This window comes from Fopius arisanus, unplaced genomic scaffold (genome assembly GCF_000806365.1).
Source record: "Fopius arisanus strain USDA-PBARC FA_bdor unplaced genomic scaffold, ASM80636v1 scaffold00189, whole genome shotgun sequence".
Classification (NCBI taxonomy): Eukaryota; Metazoa; Arthropoda; class Insecta; order Hymenoptera; family Braconidae; genus Fopius; species Fopius arisanus.
The window spans coordinates 100,040-118,188 of NW_011887928.1; the positions used below are offsets into that span (position 1 = coordinate 100,040).

At 43.6% G+C, this 18,149-nt stretch overlaps 1 protein-coding gene across 2 annotated transcripts in view; it reads left to right on the forward strand.

The window, feature by feature from the left end:
- LOC105272478 (E3 ubiquitin-protein ligase RNF4) overlaps positions 1-12,058 on the forward strand; it is a 111,599-nt gene extending 99,541 nt beyond the window's left edge. For both annotated transcript variants that reach the window (XM_011314630.1, XM_011314629.1), the window contains exon 3: positions 11,557-12,058. In XM_011314630.1, the coding sequence (XP_011312932.1) occupies positions 11,557-11,905 (349 nt within the window). In that variant the 3' untranslated portion in view covers positions 11,906-12,058. The remainder of the gene's footprint in view (positions 1-11,556) is intronic.
- The last annotated feature ends 6,091 nt before the right edge of the window (positions 12,059-18,149 follow it).

Consider the following 18,149-nt stretch of genomic DNA (forward strand, 5'->3'; position numbering starts at 1 on the left):
ATTTCGCGCCAATTCTGGCGAGTCGGCCATTTTTGTTTCACTGGCACGCCGCTCTACGCGGCTGATGGAAATAGCGTCGCCACTAGAACTTATTCGCACACAATGGTTGCCTAATTGGGTAGCTATTAGGATCAAAGGATATCTCGACCCTTGTAATAGGCTGGCTCCCGACTACCTGAAGGTTGCCGGGCCCTGGCATAGAGCAGGTATGGGCAATCTCCAGGTAGCTCGGAGCAGAGCCATAAACTCGAATTAGAAATCCAATAAAGTTTACAACCATTTCAATAATAAGGGTCTTAGTACTAGCATAGTGGGGGCAGTAGTGGGGGCTTCACAGATACTAAGGTGGGGACTATCCCATGAAGCATCTGGCAAGAATTTATCCTCCGGAAGGGTAAAACTTGTCGCGCATCTGATTATTTTTTATGCACACATGAAAAAAAATTGAAATTTTTCTGATCGACTTATTTCGCTGCTTTTCCTTTACTTGAGTCTCATTTCTCCTCTTTTCCTTTTCTTAAGCGTCACCCCCACTTCGGTTGATCTCAGCGGAGGAGAAGGGCCTTTACGATCTGGGTCATAAAGGCCCATCACGCGACGCAATAAGCTTTCGTCTACCCTTTGTTACGCACTAATAGAGGTCGGGAGCACGACTTGCTCTCAGAGTCTATGCTATATGCGTGTCGGCCCAAAATTCACGGCAGATCAGTGGTACTCAACTATCTCTCTCATTTCCCGACGTCTCTCAAACGCTCTTGTCATATCTCAGTCGACTTCTACCACTGACCTTACGCGCCATAACTCAGCCCTCTCATTGATCCTCGTTAATTCTTAATTATTTAAAATAGGTCGAGTAAATTTGTTTTTTCCTATTTTCCTAGTGTTCCGGAGGGGTCCCTGAACTCATGGTCGGGAGGTATTACACTTATTATGTTACACCCTGTATATTAATCCATGGGAATCAATTTGAAAACATTTAGAAAACTATTTCCATAATTTGGATGCAAATGGCTTATTAGTTAGTAATAAAAAAACTATACTGAACTGTATATTTGGCGAACAATTACCCAAATTTAATAAAAACCACCTTAATCAATGAAAAATAATTTGGAAATACCACTGAAAACCTAATTATTATTTGGAAATATGTTTTCATCACAGCGAAAATCAATTAAGGCCCGGATGGCGGCAATTTTTATTCAATTGGTGAATTTATGCCCTCCCAGCTTCTCGGGCGTTTTTCGGGGTAAGTCGCGCAAATCGGAGAATCTTCATGAGTGAAGCCATGGAGATACCCCCGGGAAAACCCATGTCCATAGAGTAGCTGTATGAGATAAGAAGTTGACCATGCTGTCGGTTGACCCAGTCACTCACCTTTGGAATCCTTTCAAGACTCCTTCGCCTCGCCTCCGTTGCAGGATCTCTTTATAGGAGTGTGTAGATCAATTGAGGAGGCTGTCATCAATCAAACTGTTCCTGTAAATATCGACATAATTTTCCTACCCTACAACCCCATTTTAAGGGTGCCAAACCGGCTGATTAGCAAATTAACATTATAGCTTCCAATTGTAGGCAGGTATCTAGGCAGGTATCGCCCCTAACTATTACAGGAATGCAATATTATTGGACAGAATATTATGAAAAATATTATGTAGATATAATATTATGATATCATATTATATTATTATAATATTAATATTATATTATTTAGATAGCCATAATTATTACCAGGTGATATATTATTATCATAAATATTATTTCTTAATAATATTATTAGGTCAAATTTCATGCGAACATAATAATACTCCCCAAAAATTATTGAGATATATGGTCAATGCGTAATTATAAGGTAGTTGGATGGTCCTTGCCTCGTATGCCGAAATTTCAAATAATATATTGATTTTTGACTTATTGTCGGTAATAAAGTTATTATCGCGTATACGTTCATCTTTGTTCCTCGGTTCAGTTGTCGATTGGAATGAGTGGGAATGAGGTCTCAGCATGCGCCTGCATTTTGTTTCAAGCCAAAAGGGAAAAAAATTATTGCATCATAATAATTATTTATTCAATAAGCTGTGAGTCCCCCCTCAGACGAAAACAGTGACTTAGAGGTGTGTGCAATATTACTCCATCCAGAAGTGCAATGGTTATGCACAAACAACGTCGGATGTTAAAACTGGTAAGATTTAATTCCGTTTCGTTTTTCTCAACGATTCTATGTTGTATATTATATTCATTGGTGTTCATTATAGAAGTTCTTTTGTCTCTCGGTGAGCATTCTCATCCGGCAAATCCTGCGCGGATTAACGTGGAAAAGATTCTAAAGAATATAAAGAAAGGTGCGAAGGGTAATAAGAAGTCTCCCAATGTTGCTGTTGGCAAGTCTATTGTTGGAGCATCGACAAGCACTGCTGCGGAATTACCTAGTATTGCAGCTATGGGGAAAAATGTAAAACGGGTGCATCGTAAACATAATCCACAATTATTGATACCCCCATCGTCGAGTGAATTACACCAAATGAATTCCAGTTGACCTCGAGAAGGGATAATGTCTTATTATACGGTAGCGGTGGTCGTAAGAGTCGATTTGTTGTTTTTGGTACCGTGGGGAATTTGCGGAGACTGGGTTCCTGCCGTATTTGGATATCCGCCGGCCCGTTTTCTTTAATTCCAAATATATTCATTCAGCTCTGCACCATCCATGATGGTGTGATGAGAGATGCTGACAATGTTGGAGAGCATAAATTCAAATCGGTGTCATTCGTGTACGGATTACTTCCCTCTAAAAGACAAAGTATATACCGACGACTGTTGAAGTGTCTTATTGATATGGCTAACGGCAGTTTGGAGCCAGAATTGTTTATCACGGATTATGAGGATCGCTTCATTGGTGCTGCTAAAGCATTGTTCTCTGATGTACATCTTCGTGGCTTTTTTCCACTTCACTCAATGTGTGATTCGCGCCTTGAGTGATTTTGGATTAAGGGCAAGCTACAATGGCGATGATGAGTTTCCTCTTCATGTTAAAATGTTAATTGCCCCGTCATTTATTCCTCGTGGTCATGTTGAGCGGTAATTTATTTGTTTAACGTCGTGTGAATATTATTGCAATCATCCTGAAGATATCAAGGAAATCCTCAAGTACTTCATGAAGACATAGATTGGGGTTGAGTGTCGAAATGGGCTACTGAGTGCCACATTTGCTATATGGTTATGGAACTGTTATTATTCTATCGTCAATCATGAGCCCAGGACGAACAACTTAATCGTGTAGGCAGAAGTCATGAGCAATTGGGGCGATTTATGGAGGCTTTAAAAGTTGAGCAAGGATTGTCAGAAATTCTGCGGGAACAGTTCACATCTGGTCGCTCTGTATCTACCAGGAAACGGAAGAGATATTTGGATTATGACGCTCGTCTTTATGCACTTGTAATTTCGGTTTGCCTTTGTATCTCATTTGCTTGAAAAATGCACTGTACTTCCATGTTGAAAGTCAAAATATGTTATATGTTGCAATATTGTTATGTGATAATAATATTTCCAGTAATATTTTTTCCAGTATTATATTGACTTATTGACTTACTGACTATAGACGGCCCTCGAGAGGAGGAGTGCACAATTAGCCTTGCCGCCATTTTGCGCTCTGCCTGGGGCAGCCGTCTAGTCGAGAGATGTCAGCATCTGTGCCCCACGTGCGAATTCGTAGAGTCCCTTGAAGCCGTCCCTGTCGACGTAAAGATCTTCAAGGGAGGTGGTCTCAAAGATATCCAAACGGAGTTCATGAAGACCACTGCATTTTGTACTGAGATGGTGGGGGTCCTCTTCCACCAAACCGCATCTCGGGCAAAGAGGGTCATCTCACTTCCGATTCTCGCCAGGTAGGCAGCTAACGGCCAGTGTCCCGTAATAAGCCCTAAAAGGGCTCGCAGCTTAACCCTGCTCAAGGACACGAGTTCGTCAGCCAGTTTCCTGGAGGGTTCGCGGAGAAGGGATCTGGTGTGTCTGGCGCCCATCCCTGAGTTCCATCTCTCCACCACTCCCGTGTCCGCGAGCTTCTGGATTGTTTCCTGTATATAGTCTGAATGAACGCCAACGTGGTCTTGATCCCCCGGCTTCATTGTCTGACATCCTTGTTTGGCCAGTATATCGGCTTTTTCGTTGCCAAGTATGCCGGCTTGGCCTGGTATCCTGGACACCTTTAATTTGTTGCAGGTTGCAACTTTGTCCATCAACCCTATGCAGTCGTTTACCAACCTGGAGCCACTCTCGTGTTTAAGTAGGGCCCCTAGTGCCCGCCTGCTATCCGAGTAGATGTGTATTACCTTGCCCTTGTCCTGCCTGGCCAGTATGATCCTGGCGCAGGCTCTCAAGGCAGCTAATTCTGTTTGAAGCGGGGTGGCGTGTGGGTCCAGTCCAAGGGCCTTCTCAACGGAGGGTTGATTGGACCACACTCCTGCTCCCGCTCGGACGCACCTCTTGGAGCCGTCCGTGTACCAGACCAGCCCGTGAGGTGGCGACCATTTAGAGTCCACCCAGGCCTGTGTGTCCACAGTGCCTAGGTTGACTTTGAACCTCTTGTGAGGGTGCCATTTAGTTCTGCATGCGTCTCCCCCTTTGGACAGCGAGCCAAGGAGCACCCTGTCCTCCGTAAGGAGCGAAGCATGTTCCTTCTTGGCTTCCCTCCAGGTGCCAGTTAGTTTCAGCCTGGCTGCTGTTGACAGCGCCACATCTCTTATGATGAGGTGTGGCGGCTGCATGAAGAGTAGCCCCTCCAATGCCGAGGTGGGAGTCGTTCTAAGCGCCCCCGAAATTCCCAGCAGAGCAAGCCTCCCCAGTCTGTCCACCGTTTTCCTGTGGCAGGCCTTGTTCATGGTCGGCCACCATGCAACAGCTGCATAGGTTAGTTGTGGGAGCATGATGGCTGTATAGATCTTACGACCTTGGGTCTTAGCCCCCACGTGCTTCCAAACATCCTTCTGCAGGCCCAGTATGTCCCTATGAATTTGCTGGTTTGCATGTTGATGTGCTTTTTCCAGCTGAGTCTTCTGTCGATCCATAGACCCAGGTACTTTACGTCCTTTGAGAAGTTCAGTACTGTGTTATAGATAGAGGGGGGTTTGACCACCAATTTCCTCTTGTCAGTGTAGAGCACCATCTCGGTCTTTCCGGGGTTAACCTTGAGGCCATTCGATGTGCACCATCGCTGTACGTGATCTAGTGCCTTTTGCATTTTAAAAGATAGCGTGCCGCCGTCCTTACTGGACACAAGCAGCGCTACGTCGTCTGCATACCCTATCGCCTCCACCCCTAGCTCTTGCAGCCCAGCCAGGAGCCCGTTCACAACAAGGAGCCACCACAGGGGAGAGATAACCCCCCCCCCCCTTGCGGGCAGCCCCTTCCCGCGAGCGCCCTGACCGTGCTGTCGCCCAGGGAGGAGGAGACCGTTCTTGTTCGGAGCATAGCAGCTATCCATCTGATGATGGGCTGTTCGATGCCGAACGATGCTGCTGCTTTCTCCATGGTGCTGAAGGAAGTGTTGTCAAAAGCCCACTCGATATCAATGAAGACACTGAGCGTGGCTTCCTTTCTTGCTTTAGCGCCTTCGATCTTGCCCACCAGGCGGTGCGGGGCAGTCTCCGCTGACCTGCCGACCTGGTACGCGTGCTGAGAGAGGCTGATCGGATTGGTCCTCAGAGCTCCCATTTTGATGTGCCTGTCAACGAGCATCTCCAGTGTTTTCAAGAGGAAAGAGCTCAGACTGATAGGCCTGAAGGATTTGGCGTTGTCATACCTGCACTTGCCCGGTTTGGGGATAAAAGCAACTCTGACCTCCCGCCATTTATAGCGCACATGCCCAAGAGCAAGACTTGCTCTTAGTGTTGGCAGCAGCCTGTGCAGGAGCTGCGGAGCTCCCTTCTGTAAGAGCGCCGGATATATCCCGTCGGGGCCTGGGCTCTTATACATGTCGAAGGAGTCCACAGCCCATCTCAGGCCCTCCAACGTAATTATTTCTGAGGCTAGGCGCCAGTACGGGCCACCCCTCTCTGTTTGCTCCAGAACCGTCCCCGTGCGCGAGTCCCCCCTCTGTAAGTTAGAGTCCGGGAAGTGCACTTGTATCAGATGTTCCAGGATGTCGCTGGGCTGTGTGATGATCTCCCCGTTAGGAAGTATGATCTCCCCCAGCCCTTGCGTTGGTCCCCCTGAAAAGACCCTGCGAAGCCTGGCTACCTGTGGTAGGGCCTCCAGGTGATCACAGAATTCCTTCCAGGCGGTTTCCTTTGATTTTTTGATGGGTCTTTTGTACTCCCTCTGCGCATTTCTGTACTGAGTCCAGTCCTCATGGCTCTTTGTTCTGTAGGCATGGTTCCAGAGTCTCCTGGACAGCACTCTGAGTCTGTTCAGTTCACGGCTCCACCATGCCACTTTTTTCCCCTGCCTGCTCGCCTTTATCTGGCATGCCTTGTGGAAGGCGCCGATCAGGGCGTCGTAGATTGTGTCCACTTCATCCTCTAATCTGCGCACATTGCAGGGCCTCAACCGCCGTTCCCCCAACCTTGCCTCCAGCTCCTCTTTAAAAGAGGCCCAGTCGGTAGTCCTGGGGTTCCTGCGTGCGGGACCCTGCACCTTCCCGACTCTGCCTTCAATGCTGAATTTGATGCGTCTGTGATCGGATGGTGTGTCCTCCCGGTCCACCCTCCAGTCAACGCACCGTTTCGCTAGCCTCCTGTCACACAACGTAATGGCGATGACACATTGGCAGCGAGAAGTGACGAACGTGGGACTGGATCCCCTGTTTAGGATCTCCAGGTCCACGTCTGCCAGGTATTCCAAGAGGGATATGCCTCTGGCGTTGTTGTTCTCACTGCCCCAAACCACGTTCTGCGCGTTTGCGTCGCAGCCCACGATGAGTGGCAGCCCATTGCTTTTACAGTAGCGAACCAGCTTCCTCAGTTCCCCCATGGGCGGCGGCAACGCCGAGTCAAACGGAAAGTAGGCAGAGCAGAAGACAATGTCTTCGTATTCGCTCTCCCCCCGCAGGCCCACCGTCACCGCGACAAGGTCCCTGTGACAGAAGTTTACCATTCTCCTGGCATTACAAGCTCTTTTAACGGAGATGCAAGTCCTGGGTCCTGGTTCCCCCTGTGCGAAGAAAAGCTCATTGCCCCTGAGGTCAAGTCCTCTTACCATGCCCCCTGTCACCCAGGGTTTTTGGATGAGGCATATGTCTGTCTGCTCCACCACTAGGCTGCGACTCAAGAGAGCCGTCGCCGCTTTGCAGTGTTGCAGGTTTATCTGGGAGCATTGGACAAGGGTTGGGGCACTGACCACCCCCACCTTGTTATCCGCTCCCCGCCATGTATGACCAGAGGTCATCGAGGCTCCCTTATTTGGGGTTAAGGTTCCCCTCCGATCTACTGGGCGTGCCAGGGCCGCCCTTCTCTGGCCTGTCCCGGCCAGGGGTACCCGTCAGGGCCCACAAGAGTGTCAGTTGAGATCCTCCCGCAGCCCCCGCCGGGCCCCCCCGCGCCAGTGCAGGCCTTCCTCCCTGTCCCTTGGAGCGCCCTCTTCTCTTCCCCAGTTGAGGGATTGGCGGGGTCCCCAAGGCTCTCGCCGGGTCCCCGCGTACATCCCCCCCCGGGGTCGATGTTCCGGGTGTCGGGGGGACCACTGGATTTTTAAGGGTCTCAGCGGTCCCCTCGCTCCTACCCGTCCCCTTAGTGGCCCTTTGGTCGTGCGGGTCGACCGTTGGTCCCGCAGTCCTTGCGGGTGCTGGTTCCCGCTCCTTCGACTTTTTCTAACTTCGACTTTTTGCTAACTTGGGTACCGCGCCCCCGACATCACCCCCGAAGATGAGTTCCTCCAACTTCTCCTGGACGAGGTTGGCCTGTGCCTCAGTCAGGGATGGCTCAGGGTAGCCGCTTGGTATAATTGCTACCCTGCCGCCACCCCTCGCCGCCATCCCAAACGAGGTGGCTCCAAGGCCAGCCCTCACCCTTTGCTTTTTTCGGGTCGCAGCCTCTTCAGGCGGAGTGGCTCCATCAGATCTGGGTCTTTTGGACCCATTTCCCCGTTCCTCTCCGCCTCTGGCTGTCCCCGATTTGGTGGGAGAGCACTGTTCCCGCAAGTCCTCTGTTGCCATTCTGGCCTTGCGGGCCCTGCGCTTCTCCGCACCTGTGCGACCTTTCCGTTTTTTTTGGGTCTGTGGGTCCGCCTTTGGCGACTTCCTCCGTAAGAGGAGTCACCTTCAGCGTCTCCACTTCCATTGTGTCCTGTGCCCCCGTCGGAGCATCAGAGACTGTGACGGCCTGGACGATCTGTAAAGCCTCAGACGTTCCCTCTGTGAGGGCCCTGTCCTTGGCGTTGGTGAAATTAATATTAATGGGAGAGTCCATATAGTTCCCACGAGTATCCTCGGAAGTAAAGGTCGGCCCCAGCAGAGCCGGGATGCTGGGGTAAGGCCTAAGTACGGTGGGGTGCGGCCTGGTGCCCCAACGGTCTCGTTAGCAACACTGTAACCCCAGTGCCATTCAGCCTTCGGCACGAATCACTTCCACCTTGGCTTGGGGAGTTGGTCTGCGGCGCAGCCTTCGGTTCCTTCCAGGTTTTTAGGCCCTTCAATTCCCTTATAGCTCACACTAACCGTCAATTCGGCAGGGCAGGCGAGTATATGGCCAGTCCCATATCTCTATGTTTCCAGCCCTTAACCTGCCCCACTTCTCCGTCGGCCGTTCCTCTATCCGCCACCTGTGGACGCACCCGATTGGCGCTCAATCTTGTCCCTGTCGTCTCGTTTATAGAGCACGTTGAGGGACGTTCGAGATTTTTTCCGGTAGTATTTAGTCTATGATGTCCAGCAATATTTTGTCTAGTAATATTTTGTCCGATAATATTTTGTGTAGCAATATTTTACACCCTCACTAACCCATTTCTAAGATTGCCGCCGGGGTTAACAAAAAGATTTCTACATGTATGTGTAAATTGATTCAGGGGATGATTCTCAATCGATTTGTGCCTATCACTTTCGACCCTCATTTTTCACCCCCATTAAGCCATTTCCAAAATGGCCGACCAGCTAAAAAAAACTATTACTACAAGTGTATGTAAATCGATTCAGGGGATGATTTTCCATCGATTTGTGCCTATCATATGTATATATATATTTCCACCCTCACCAGCCCTTTTTCAAGGTGGCAAAAGGAGTAAAAAAATACATTTACAGATGTGGGTAAATCGACTCTGGAGATGATTCTGAGCCGATCTGTACCTATCATTTTCGACCCTGTTTTTCCACCTACAGTAACGATTCTCAGATTCTCATTTTTCCTCATGTACTTAACGCTCCTCCAACCACCATTCACCCTGATTCACTCATCCGATCGTCACCCATCATTTTTCTCATGCATTCATTCCTGCATCAACCACCACTTCACCCTGACACTTCACTCTGCTCATCCCACCCTCAAAATCCAATTTTTTGTAAACGAATATCTCATCTTCAAACCCTCAGTTTCTCCCATGTGCTCACCCCACCACCAATCCCTATTTGACACTGACACAGTCAGCGACCCTCAACTCCTTTTTTCCCCTATGTCCTCACTCCACCATCACCCCGCACTAGACCCTGACACACTCATCTGACCCTCAACCCCTCATTTTTTCCCAATGCATTCATTTCACCCTCAACCTCTTAGTTTCCCCCATGCAGTGAGCCCATCATCAATCCCCATTTTGTCCTGACACACTCAGTCCACCTTCAACCACTCAGTTTCTTGCATGCATTCATTCCACCATCACCCCCATTTCATCCAGTCGTCAACCCCCATTTCAACGTGCTACGTTCATTCTATCTGCGATCCCTAATTTTTTCTACTGCACTGAGTTAAACCTCCCATTCTCATTTCTCTCTAATGCACGCATTTGGCCTCGCCACTGCGTCTAATCATCGCTTGAATGGATTAATGTCTATGGAGACATTTTTTTTACCTCCCTCCGACCAGGTTGGGGATGGGGTAGTGATGGTTTGAAAAATGGGGGTGAATTTGACAGGTACAGATCGACTCAGGGGTGATTCTGAATCGATCTCTAGCTATCAAATTCAACCCCATTTTTCAGGCGTGATTCTGAGTCGATCTGCACCTATAAAATTCTACATAATTACATAATTACATAATTATTAAATATACGTGTAGAGACCTTTCTGTTGCCCCTGCCGGTCAGTCTTGGAAATCGGGTAATGACTTTGGAATAATAGGGTTGAATTTTATACCTCCAAGGGACCCACAAATCTCGATTTTCGACACTGTTCTCAGTCAGTTGGGCCTAATTTAAATTGAAATTTAATGTGACACAATTTTCCCGTAATTATTTACCGATTGTTTAATTTGTTAAGATGATGCCATTTTAAAAACAAGGTTCCATAAGGAATCAACAAATTTGGAAGTTTCAGGCGAATCTCAATCGCCTGACCATGAATTTCCAAGACGATTTTTCTCCTAATTGTTTAACAGATTTTGCATTTCTTCACAAAAATGAAGACGATGAATAAAAAATGTTCTGAGAAACAATCAATTTCGATGTTTTACACTATTTTACGTCGGTTGTGCCATCATTTGCACAACACTTTTCCCCCCATTTGTTTAATAAAATTTCAATTTGTCAACAAAAAAAGAACCAGAGGGTATCTTCGACTCACTATCCGTATATAGACATGTCCATATACATCATATTTGGAAATTGTTTTACATGATATTTCTGCAGTTTCCGATTTATTTCCGACGTCAAAATTCCCATAATACAAAAACCGCAAAAAATTTACCATAACAATAATAACATCGACAATAATAATCGCATAACAAAATTCCTATGACAAAGACTCAGCAGGGTATTTTCACGACAACTTGATACAAAAAATACTAGAAAAGCAATCACCATCTTTCTCAGTCGGTGTACGTTACCAGTACATTTGGCAAGTAATACACAAAATTATCCAAAACCAGAAGGTTGCCACCTTTTGCAGATTCAATAAACTTCAATCGCATTATCGTTCCACCACCAGGTATGAACTGAAGACGTGTTGGACAATATACTTAAATACGTTCAAATAGAGTAACAGCAATACCAAAACAAAATATAGCCACTTCAGTTCACCGACAATCAATACTGTTCTGCCTATCTTTTGAATCCTATCGGCATATCCTTCGAATTTTCGTCACTAGAAATTGTTAACGAAAATTTAGTAACGCAATTTTTTTCTTGGGAATTTGGTCACAGAACAATTTTGCTCATAGAAATTTTGTTACAGAAGAATCTTTGAAAGCAGAAATGACTGCATGAAAATTAAGTCGCGCGAATTTTGACGCGGGAAATGAGTCTGGTCACGATTTTACATCATATTTTTATAATCCATGGAATACTACACTATTTCGGGAGAATGTCGAAAAAGTGAAATTTCATCAAATACATTACTCTCATACAGAAGGAAAAACCGTTGAATGAAATTTGTCGCTTCTTTCACATTACTGCTTATTTTATATTTATTTCGATTATCAATTACAGGGAAGCTCCAGTACCACGACGTCTCGGCAGACCAAAAAGATCACCAACTTCAAGGACTACAACAATAGTTACAGAAGAAAATTCTATTATCGACTTAGATAATACAATTTCGGATGAGGATGCCAATCAATTAATACCCCAAATAAACGACTCGGTTGAGAGCTCTCCGACAGTTCTTACCTGTCCCGTCTGTTATGAGGACCTTAGAGCATCCCGTAAACCTATGTCAACAAAGTGTGGACACATATTTTGTGAAGAGTGCCTAATAGCTACCCTCGCTACTCAAAAAAAATGCCCCAAGTGCAAAGGTTCAATCACACGAAAAACCTGTCATCGTATTTATTTTTAATTTTGATAAAGCATACTATTGACATCTCGAATTTCTTAACAATGATATGAATTTAATTTTCAATCGAAATATTACGCTAATCACTTGAAAATTATAAGTCTGTAATTTGCTTATAGATTAAAATTGCGATCCGATTGCTATTCCTATGCACTACTTACCAATTGTCTCGAAGTATTTTTTAGTAAGAATATTCGATTCGCCTCAATCATGACAAGTAATATTTTAAGTTCTCTATATTTATACCTATTTTTGATTGGTTTGTTTTCTTGCCCTTCAACCAGAAATTGATTATTCCCATTGTACCCCTCATTTATTGCTCGAACATGAAAATCGCTTGAATTCAGCCGATCGAAGGGTTTTTAATGACGTCTAAGAATTAGTGAGAGCAGTAACAAACAAACACATCCAGGGATCTGTTTACTCTTTTGCTTGTTAGTAACTAAAATTGCATTTTTTTCTATTGGCGTGGCACACGTACCATGAAAGAAAAATGTCGTTACAGGACAAACCCCTTTTTTTAAAAATGTTGACTATTTTGGAATAGTACCAATGAAACAGATCATTGGTGACACGAAATATGTCGTAATTCACAATCGATTTGTTCGAAGCGGGATTTGGTTTGAGGGATATTTTTAATCGATGGACGAGATTTAAGTGGATTACGGGAGAGTGTGGAGAGGATCAAAAAAACACTCGCGTGGCGTTGATGACAAAAAGTCAACTTTTAATTGTCAATAAAGTCACTAATTACACTTGAGAAAGTCACAATATATGGGGCGGTGCCCATATATATGGGGGGGGGTTATTCCTATTCGGATTTTCCCCAGTTCAAAATTTTTCCCCATTCGAATTTTTCCAGATTCAAATTTCCCCACCTCGAATTTTCGTCACCTGAAATTTTTTTCTAAGGGTTTGAATCAGGTTAGGTCAACTCCAAAATTTTCAGCCCCACAATGACAACTTTTTCCAACGCTCACACTCTTAATTTTAGAATTTTTCTTCTAAAGATTTTCAGATAATAAAGTAAATAACTTTGAATATCTTGAACGTTTACACCCGAACACTCCGAAATTCCACAAATTGGAAGTCTCCCAAACACGAAACATCAATGACCTCCACGAAGAGCAGGAGTTCCAGGGCGCACAGTGAAGGGCTCTTAACACGCCTGGATCGATGGGATTAATTTTAGGTGGGATCTCTATTTGAATTTCTTCCGTTCCTTAAATGAAGCTGAAATGTACAATAAAGATATTTGCAAATAATCAGTAAACCGAGGAAGCGAATCAGCAGAGTAACAACAATGAACAAGTGGACAATTGCTTTTGATTGTGTCAAATATGTTTTCGCTAATGAATTAGCAATATGCTTCCGAAGGGACGTTGCCTTCTCATTGTACTTTCGCATTAATTGATCATATATACCATTCTCATAAGATTTCTATATGACTCTTCTATAGAATGGATGGATGGAAATAAGGATGGAATGGTTTCGGGTCAAAAGATGGTGAAGGAAAAAAATTTAGAGTGGTCAAAAATAGTTGAGGACAACAATAGTTGAGGATCGAAAATATTCATAAATTAGAAATTGTTAAAGGTCAAAAATTGGTGAAGATCTATTTTCAAGGGTCAAAAATGATTAAAGCTTAAAGGATGGTGAGAGCCAAAAGTGGTTGAAGATATAAAATGGTCAAGTGTCAAAAATAACTGAGAGTCAAAAATTGTCAAAGGTCAAAAAGTGTGGCGGGGAAAAAATTGTTGAGGATCAGAAGATAGTAAAGGTCAAAAGTGGCTGAGAATCAAAAATGTTCAAGTGTCAAAAATTGTTAAGTATCGAAAATGGTCAAGGATTAAAAATGGTCATGGGCCATAAATCGTTGAGGGTCAAAAATGGTCACCATTCGAGAATTTTTGAGAGCCAAAAATCGTTGAGGGAAAAAAATGGTCAAAAATCGAAAATTCCCGAGGGCAAAAAATGGTTGAGCGTGAAAAATTGTTGAGGATCAAACTTGTCGAGCGCCATAAATCAAAAATGTAAGTAAAAAATGGTCCAGAGTAAAAAATGGTTGAGGGTCAAACATGTTCGAGAGTCAAAAATTGTTGAGGGTCAAAAATTGATAAGCAGGCCATAAATTAGGCATTGTTCAGAAGAAAGCTGGGAACTTTTAAGCGTACTAAAAACTGAATTGGTCACATATACCGAAAGGGTCTAAAAACATCAGATTCTGATTCTTGACCCCCAAAGTAGTCATCTTCACAAAGAAACCTGAAAACTTGAATTTGGAGGATTACAATGCTTCCCTTCGGAAGCAAAAATTTCATTTTATCATGTGTGAATGTCATGATTGATGGCAGTTGTAAGTGCTACCTATGACGAGCAACCGACCTCAACGCCTGGGTTCATATTTTTCATTGCAGCATCAATCTTTTTTTTTTATTCCAAAAAGGGTTTTTGCACTTCTGGTATGGTATCTGCACTTCCGATGTCTGAGCTGTTTTAGGAGGAATCGTCGGTTGATCCGAATGCGAACCCCTTTGCATGTGTGAAGTGGACTTCTGAGCTCTTTCGGAAGGTTCCGAGTTCTTATTTGTGCGTTCTTCATTAACACCTGCATGTTGTAAACCGTTATTTGACTCTTCTAAGGGTTTCTCTTTCAAATTCTTCGATCGACTTCTTGTACACAACTGTGTGACAATCCGTTTGTAATCCTTCTCATCCAATCGATCGTCCTTCTGGACCAGACTGTTGACTGCCCCTAGACATAGAAGAGATCTAACTTATCTTTATCTAACTTTTCATGACCCCCATCTAAACGACTCATATTTTTCCCCTCGCCTTCAGCAATTTGATTTTTTACTATATCAATATGTGAAAAAAAATTTTTCCTTTCGTATAACCTTTTGGGTTTTTCCGATTGGTTTCCATCCCATTTTTCACCCCCTGTGACGCATTTTCCGAGGGACAAGGGAAAACCCCACTTGAGGGAAAAACCTGTCCTGGTACAGTCGTCCCTTTGACGAGACTACCGCTCGGTAGTGAAACTGTGAGATTAGAGCGCTATAAATTTAGACCGCTGACGGCCTCTATCAATATGATATTTTACTCAAAATGAACGCCATTCTACATAATTTCATATCGACAACCGGCCTCTTCTCATCGTCAATGTCATCTGGACTTACATCTCACAGCATTATACACGGACTTCGGAATCGCGTCTTTATTCTTCCCACCCTGTACTGTCATAGCCTTCAATTTTTCGCCAAGGAGGAACCGTATCAGTAAACACACAAAATCACCGGGCTTATTCCCACTGTTCAGGAGGGCATGCCTGAATAATCTCTTCTTCACGAACACTTCAGTATTTGGATAAATTTCAATCTATAAAAAAGTTACACAATGTTCAGTTTTTGTCAGTTTCTTTTTTTTTCTCTAACATACTTCATGTCCACGTCTTCGGGCCGGAGGCAGCAAATTATCCTCCTTTTCATCTCTGAGCAAGTTACGTTTAGATTTGGTCGTCCTTGGAATTTCTGGAAATATTTTAAGATGAGTATATTTGGCAGTGACAAAATTGAGAAGACAAATGAAAATTAGCCGCTGGATCACCAATCCATAATGGGTAGAATGTGTCGAAAATGATTAAGGGTTAAAAATTGTTGAGGGCCATAAATCGTTGAAAATCAAAAATTTTCAAGGGTTAAAAATTGTTTAAAAAAACTTAGAAAATTTGAAAAAGATTTGAAAGATCGAAGAATGGTAGGAAAAATGAGCTTACCATTTTCATCATCAGTTTCTCCATCCGATAGAGTATAAATGTGACTTATGCTTGCTGATCGCTTAAGGTTTATCAACTCATCGTGAGCTTGGACTTTCTCATTTGTCCTTATTGCTCCTGCGTCCTTGGGATGTTGAGATGGAACTGTGTTCTTCTGAGTAACTGACTTTACTGACTTTCGATAATCTAGAGCTCCTCCGCATGTCTTTATCACGTCTGCATCCTTTGTAGGCCGAGCTGGAGCTGTTGCATTTCTAGGGACTGACGAATTCAGTCCCTCACGTCTTCGAGAATTTCTTAGCGTAGTGTCCTCAATATCATCATCTTCATCATCTTCACTATTTTCGTTAATCGGGGTTGATGCTGCTGAGGTTTCTGCTGAATCGATATGATCGGTGTCCTCTGCTTGTTCTTCGTCATCGAGCTTTACACTTTCTTCTTTCTCACTTCCATCCTCATCAGAGTCTTCAACATCGGTGTCATCAGCCGTGTCCGTCTCATCGACATCCTGAACTCGAGCCGGGCGTTTCCTTGATGTAAGTGGAGTTTTGGTATCATCAATTGTTGGGCTTACTCTGCTAGATTTCCTTGTATCACCATTGAATGGAATTTTCCCAATGCCCTCCCGCTTTTTTCTGATTATCACACTTTGCTCTCGACTGTTTTGAAGCCCACTGTCTGAATCTTCGATTACAGGATAAGTTGGAGTCCTGGGGGTCACTACATTATCGTCATCACTCAGGACCGCCGCTGAGAGTAACGATGTATCAAAGTCGTTAGGTTTTTTTATTTTTTTAGGTCTTCCTCTGCCCCTCCAGGGTGTTCCGTTAACTGAAAAGTCCTTTTTTGCCAGATAGTGTAAGTCATCTGAAAGAACGAATTAATTTCCTAGCGGATTCCACACTCAGGGGGACACCCATACGTAACATGTAACGAAAATCTACTATCGAATTCGGAGCAATCACGTTTACACTTTGTGAGAATTTTGACATAAGTACCGAGACATGTAATTTGATGGCACATACAATCGTCATGCTTTCAATAAATATATCAAAAGCATTATTAATCATGTGTGTAAAAAAATTAATAGAAAAACCAACAGAAATTCTTTCAAGTTTCTATTGGAATTCTATTAGAATTTTAATGGTATTTTAATGTTTCTCCTCCTATTCCTATAGAAGATATTTAATGAAAAAATCAATAGATTTTCAATTTCCTACGTTTTAATTGTTTATCATAATGAAACCCAAGAAGGAAAACTTGGAAAATTCAGCCGAAGAGTTCTTAATGAAAGAAAATCTATTGACTTGTCTATTAAACATGTTGTACAGAAAGGTCATAGTGTACTACATTTCCTTAGGGTTGATAATATTATTTTTTTTTTAATTTAGGTGCTACGAGGCCTGATTCGGCCTTCATCACTCAACCATTTGACTCACTGGCACCCGTCCTCCTCAAAAACCTTAAACTTGAACGAACTGTTTAATGTTAACAAAAATCTTACCACTTTCTTCCAAAATTTTTTGTACTTTCCAATATTGACCACCCCATTTTGCCATCAACTCATTCTTTCTATTATAGCCAATATCCTCCGTCTGAACCACAGTCACCGTACCCGGATTACCGGCCCAGAGTACTATTGCGTATTGAGCACGCTCACCCATATCGTAAGAGCTATGGAATGAGTAGAGAATTTTTTTTTTACCATTTTGGATAATCATAACGAGATTTTTGATGCATTTGACTAGAGCCTCACGGCAAATGCACAACAAGGAAGAATGGGAATGAAGGAACAACTAATTCATCAATAATAATTAAAAACAAGTAATTCAGGCTCACTTTCACCCTTCGAATTCACTGCCCGTGGAAGGATCACAAAAAAAATCAAATATTCACACTATCCTAATGCTGGGAACGTTTTTATAGTGCCAGATCCTAAGGAAATCCTTTTTTTCCAATTTATTGTCGAATAATTTTTCCTCAAGAGATGTCAAGATCAGCGGCAACTTCGGGCGTAGGGAAAACAAAAGAAATAGATTGAAGATCGATCGATCTGTCTTTTTCCACTCGACAAGGATGAACATAAAATTATAGGTCTCCCATGAATACTTTCTATAAAAATTTATTGTTCTTTCAATGAAGCATGGTTTCAAACAGATCACTCCATCAGTGTCTCTTACATTTTTCCCCGAAATTAGTATATTATGAGATAATTGGAGAAGTCAGTAAATAAATTCTGCACTTTAATATGAGAAAGTCAAATCATTAAATTCGGGAGTGTCGGTAAAATTAGTAGAGTCGACTCTGGACGAACTCAGGGTTTGATCTATCGAGGTTTCTTCTAGAATGAGTACATCACAAAATGCACGCATAACAAAAATCAATAGAAATACCTAGCGACACTGCTAAACAATTATTCGATTTCAGTAGTAAGTGGCCAGTATCGGGGAATTTCCCACGCTCTCTCCCCCC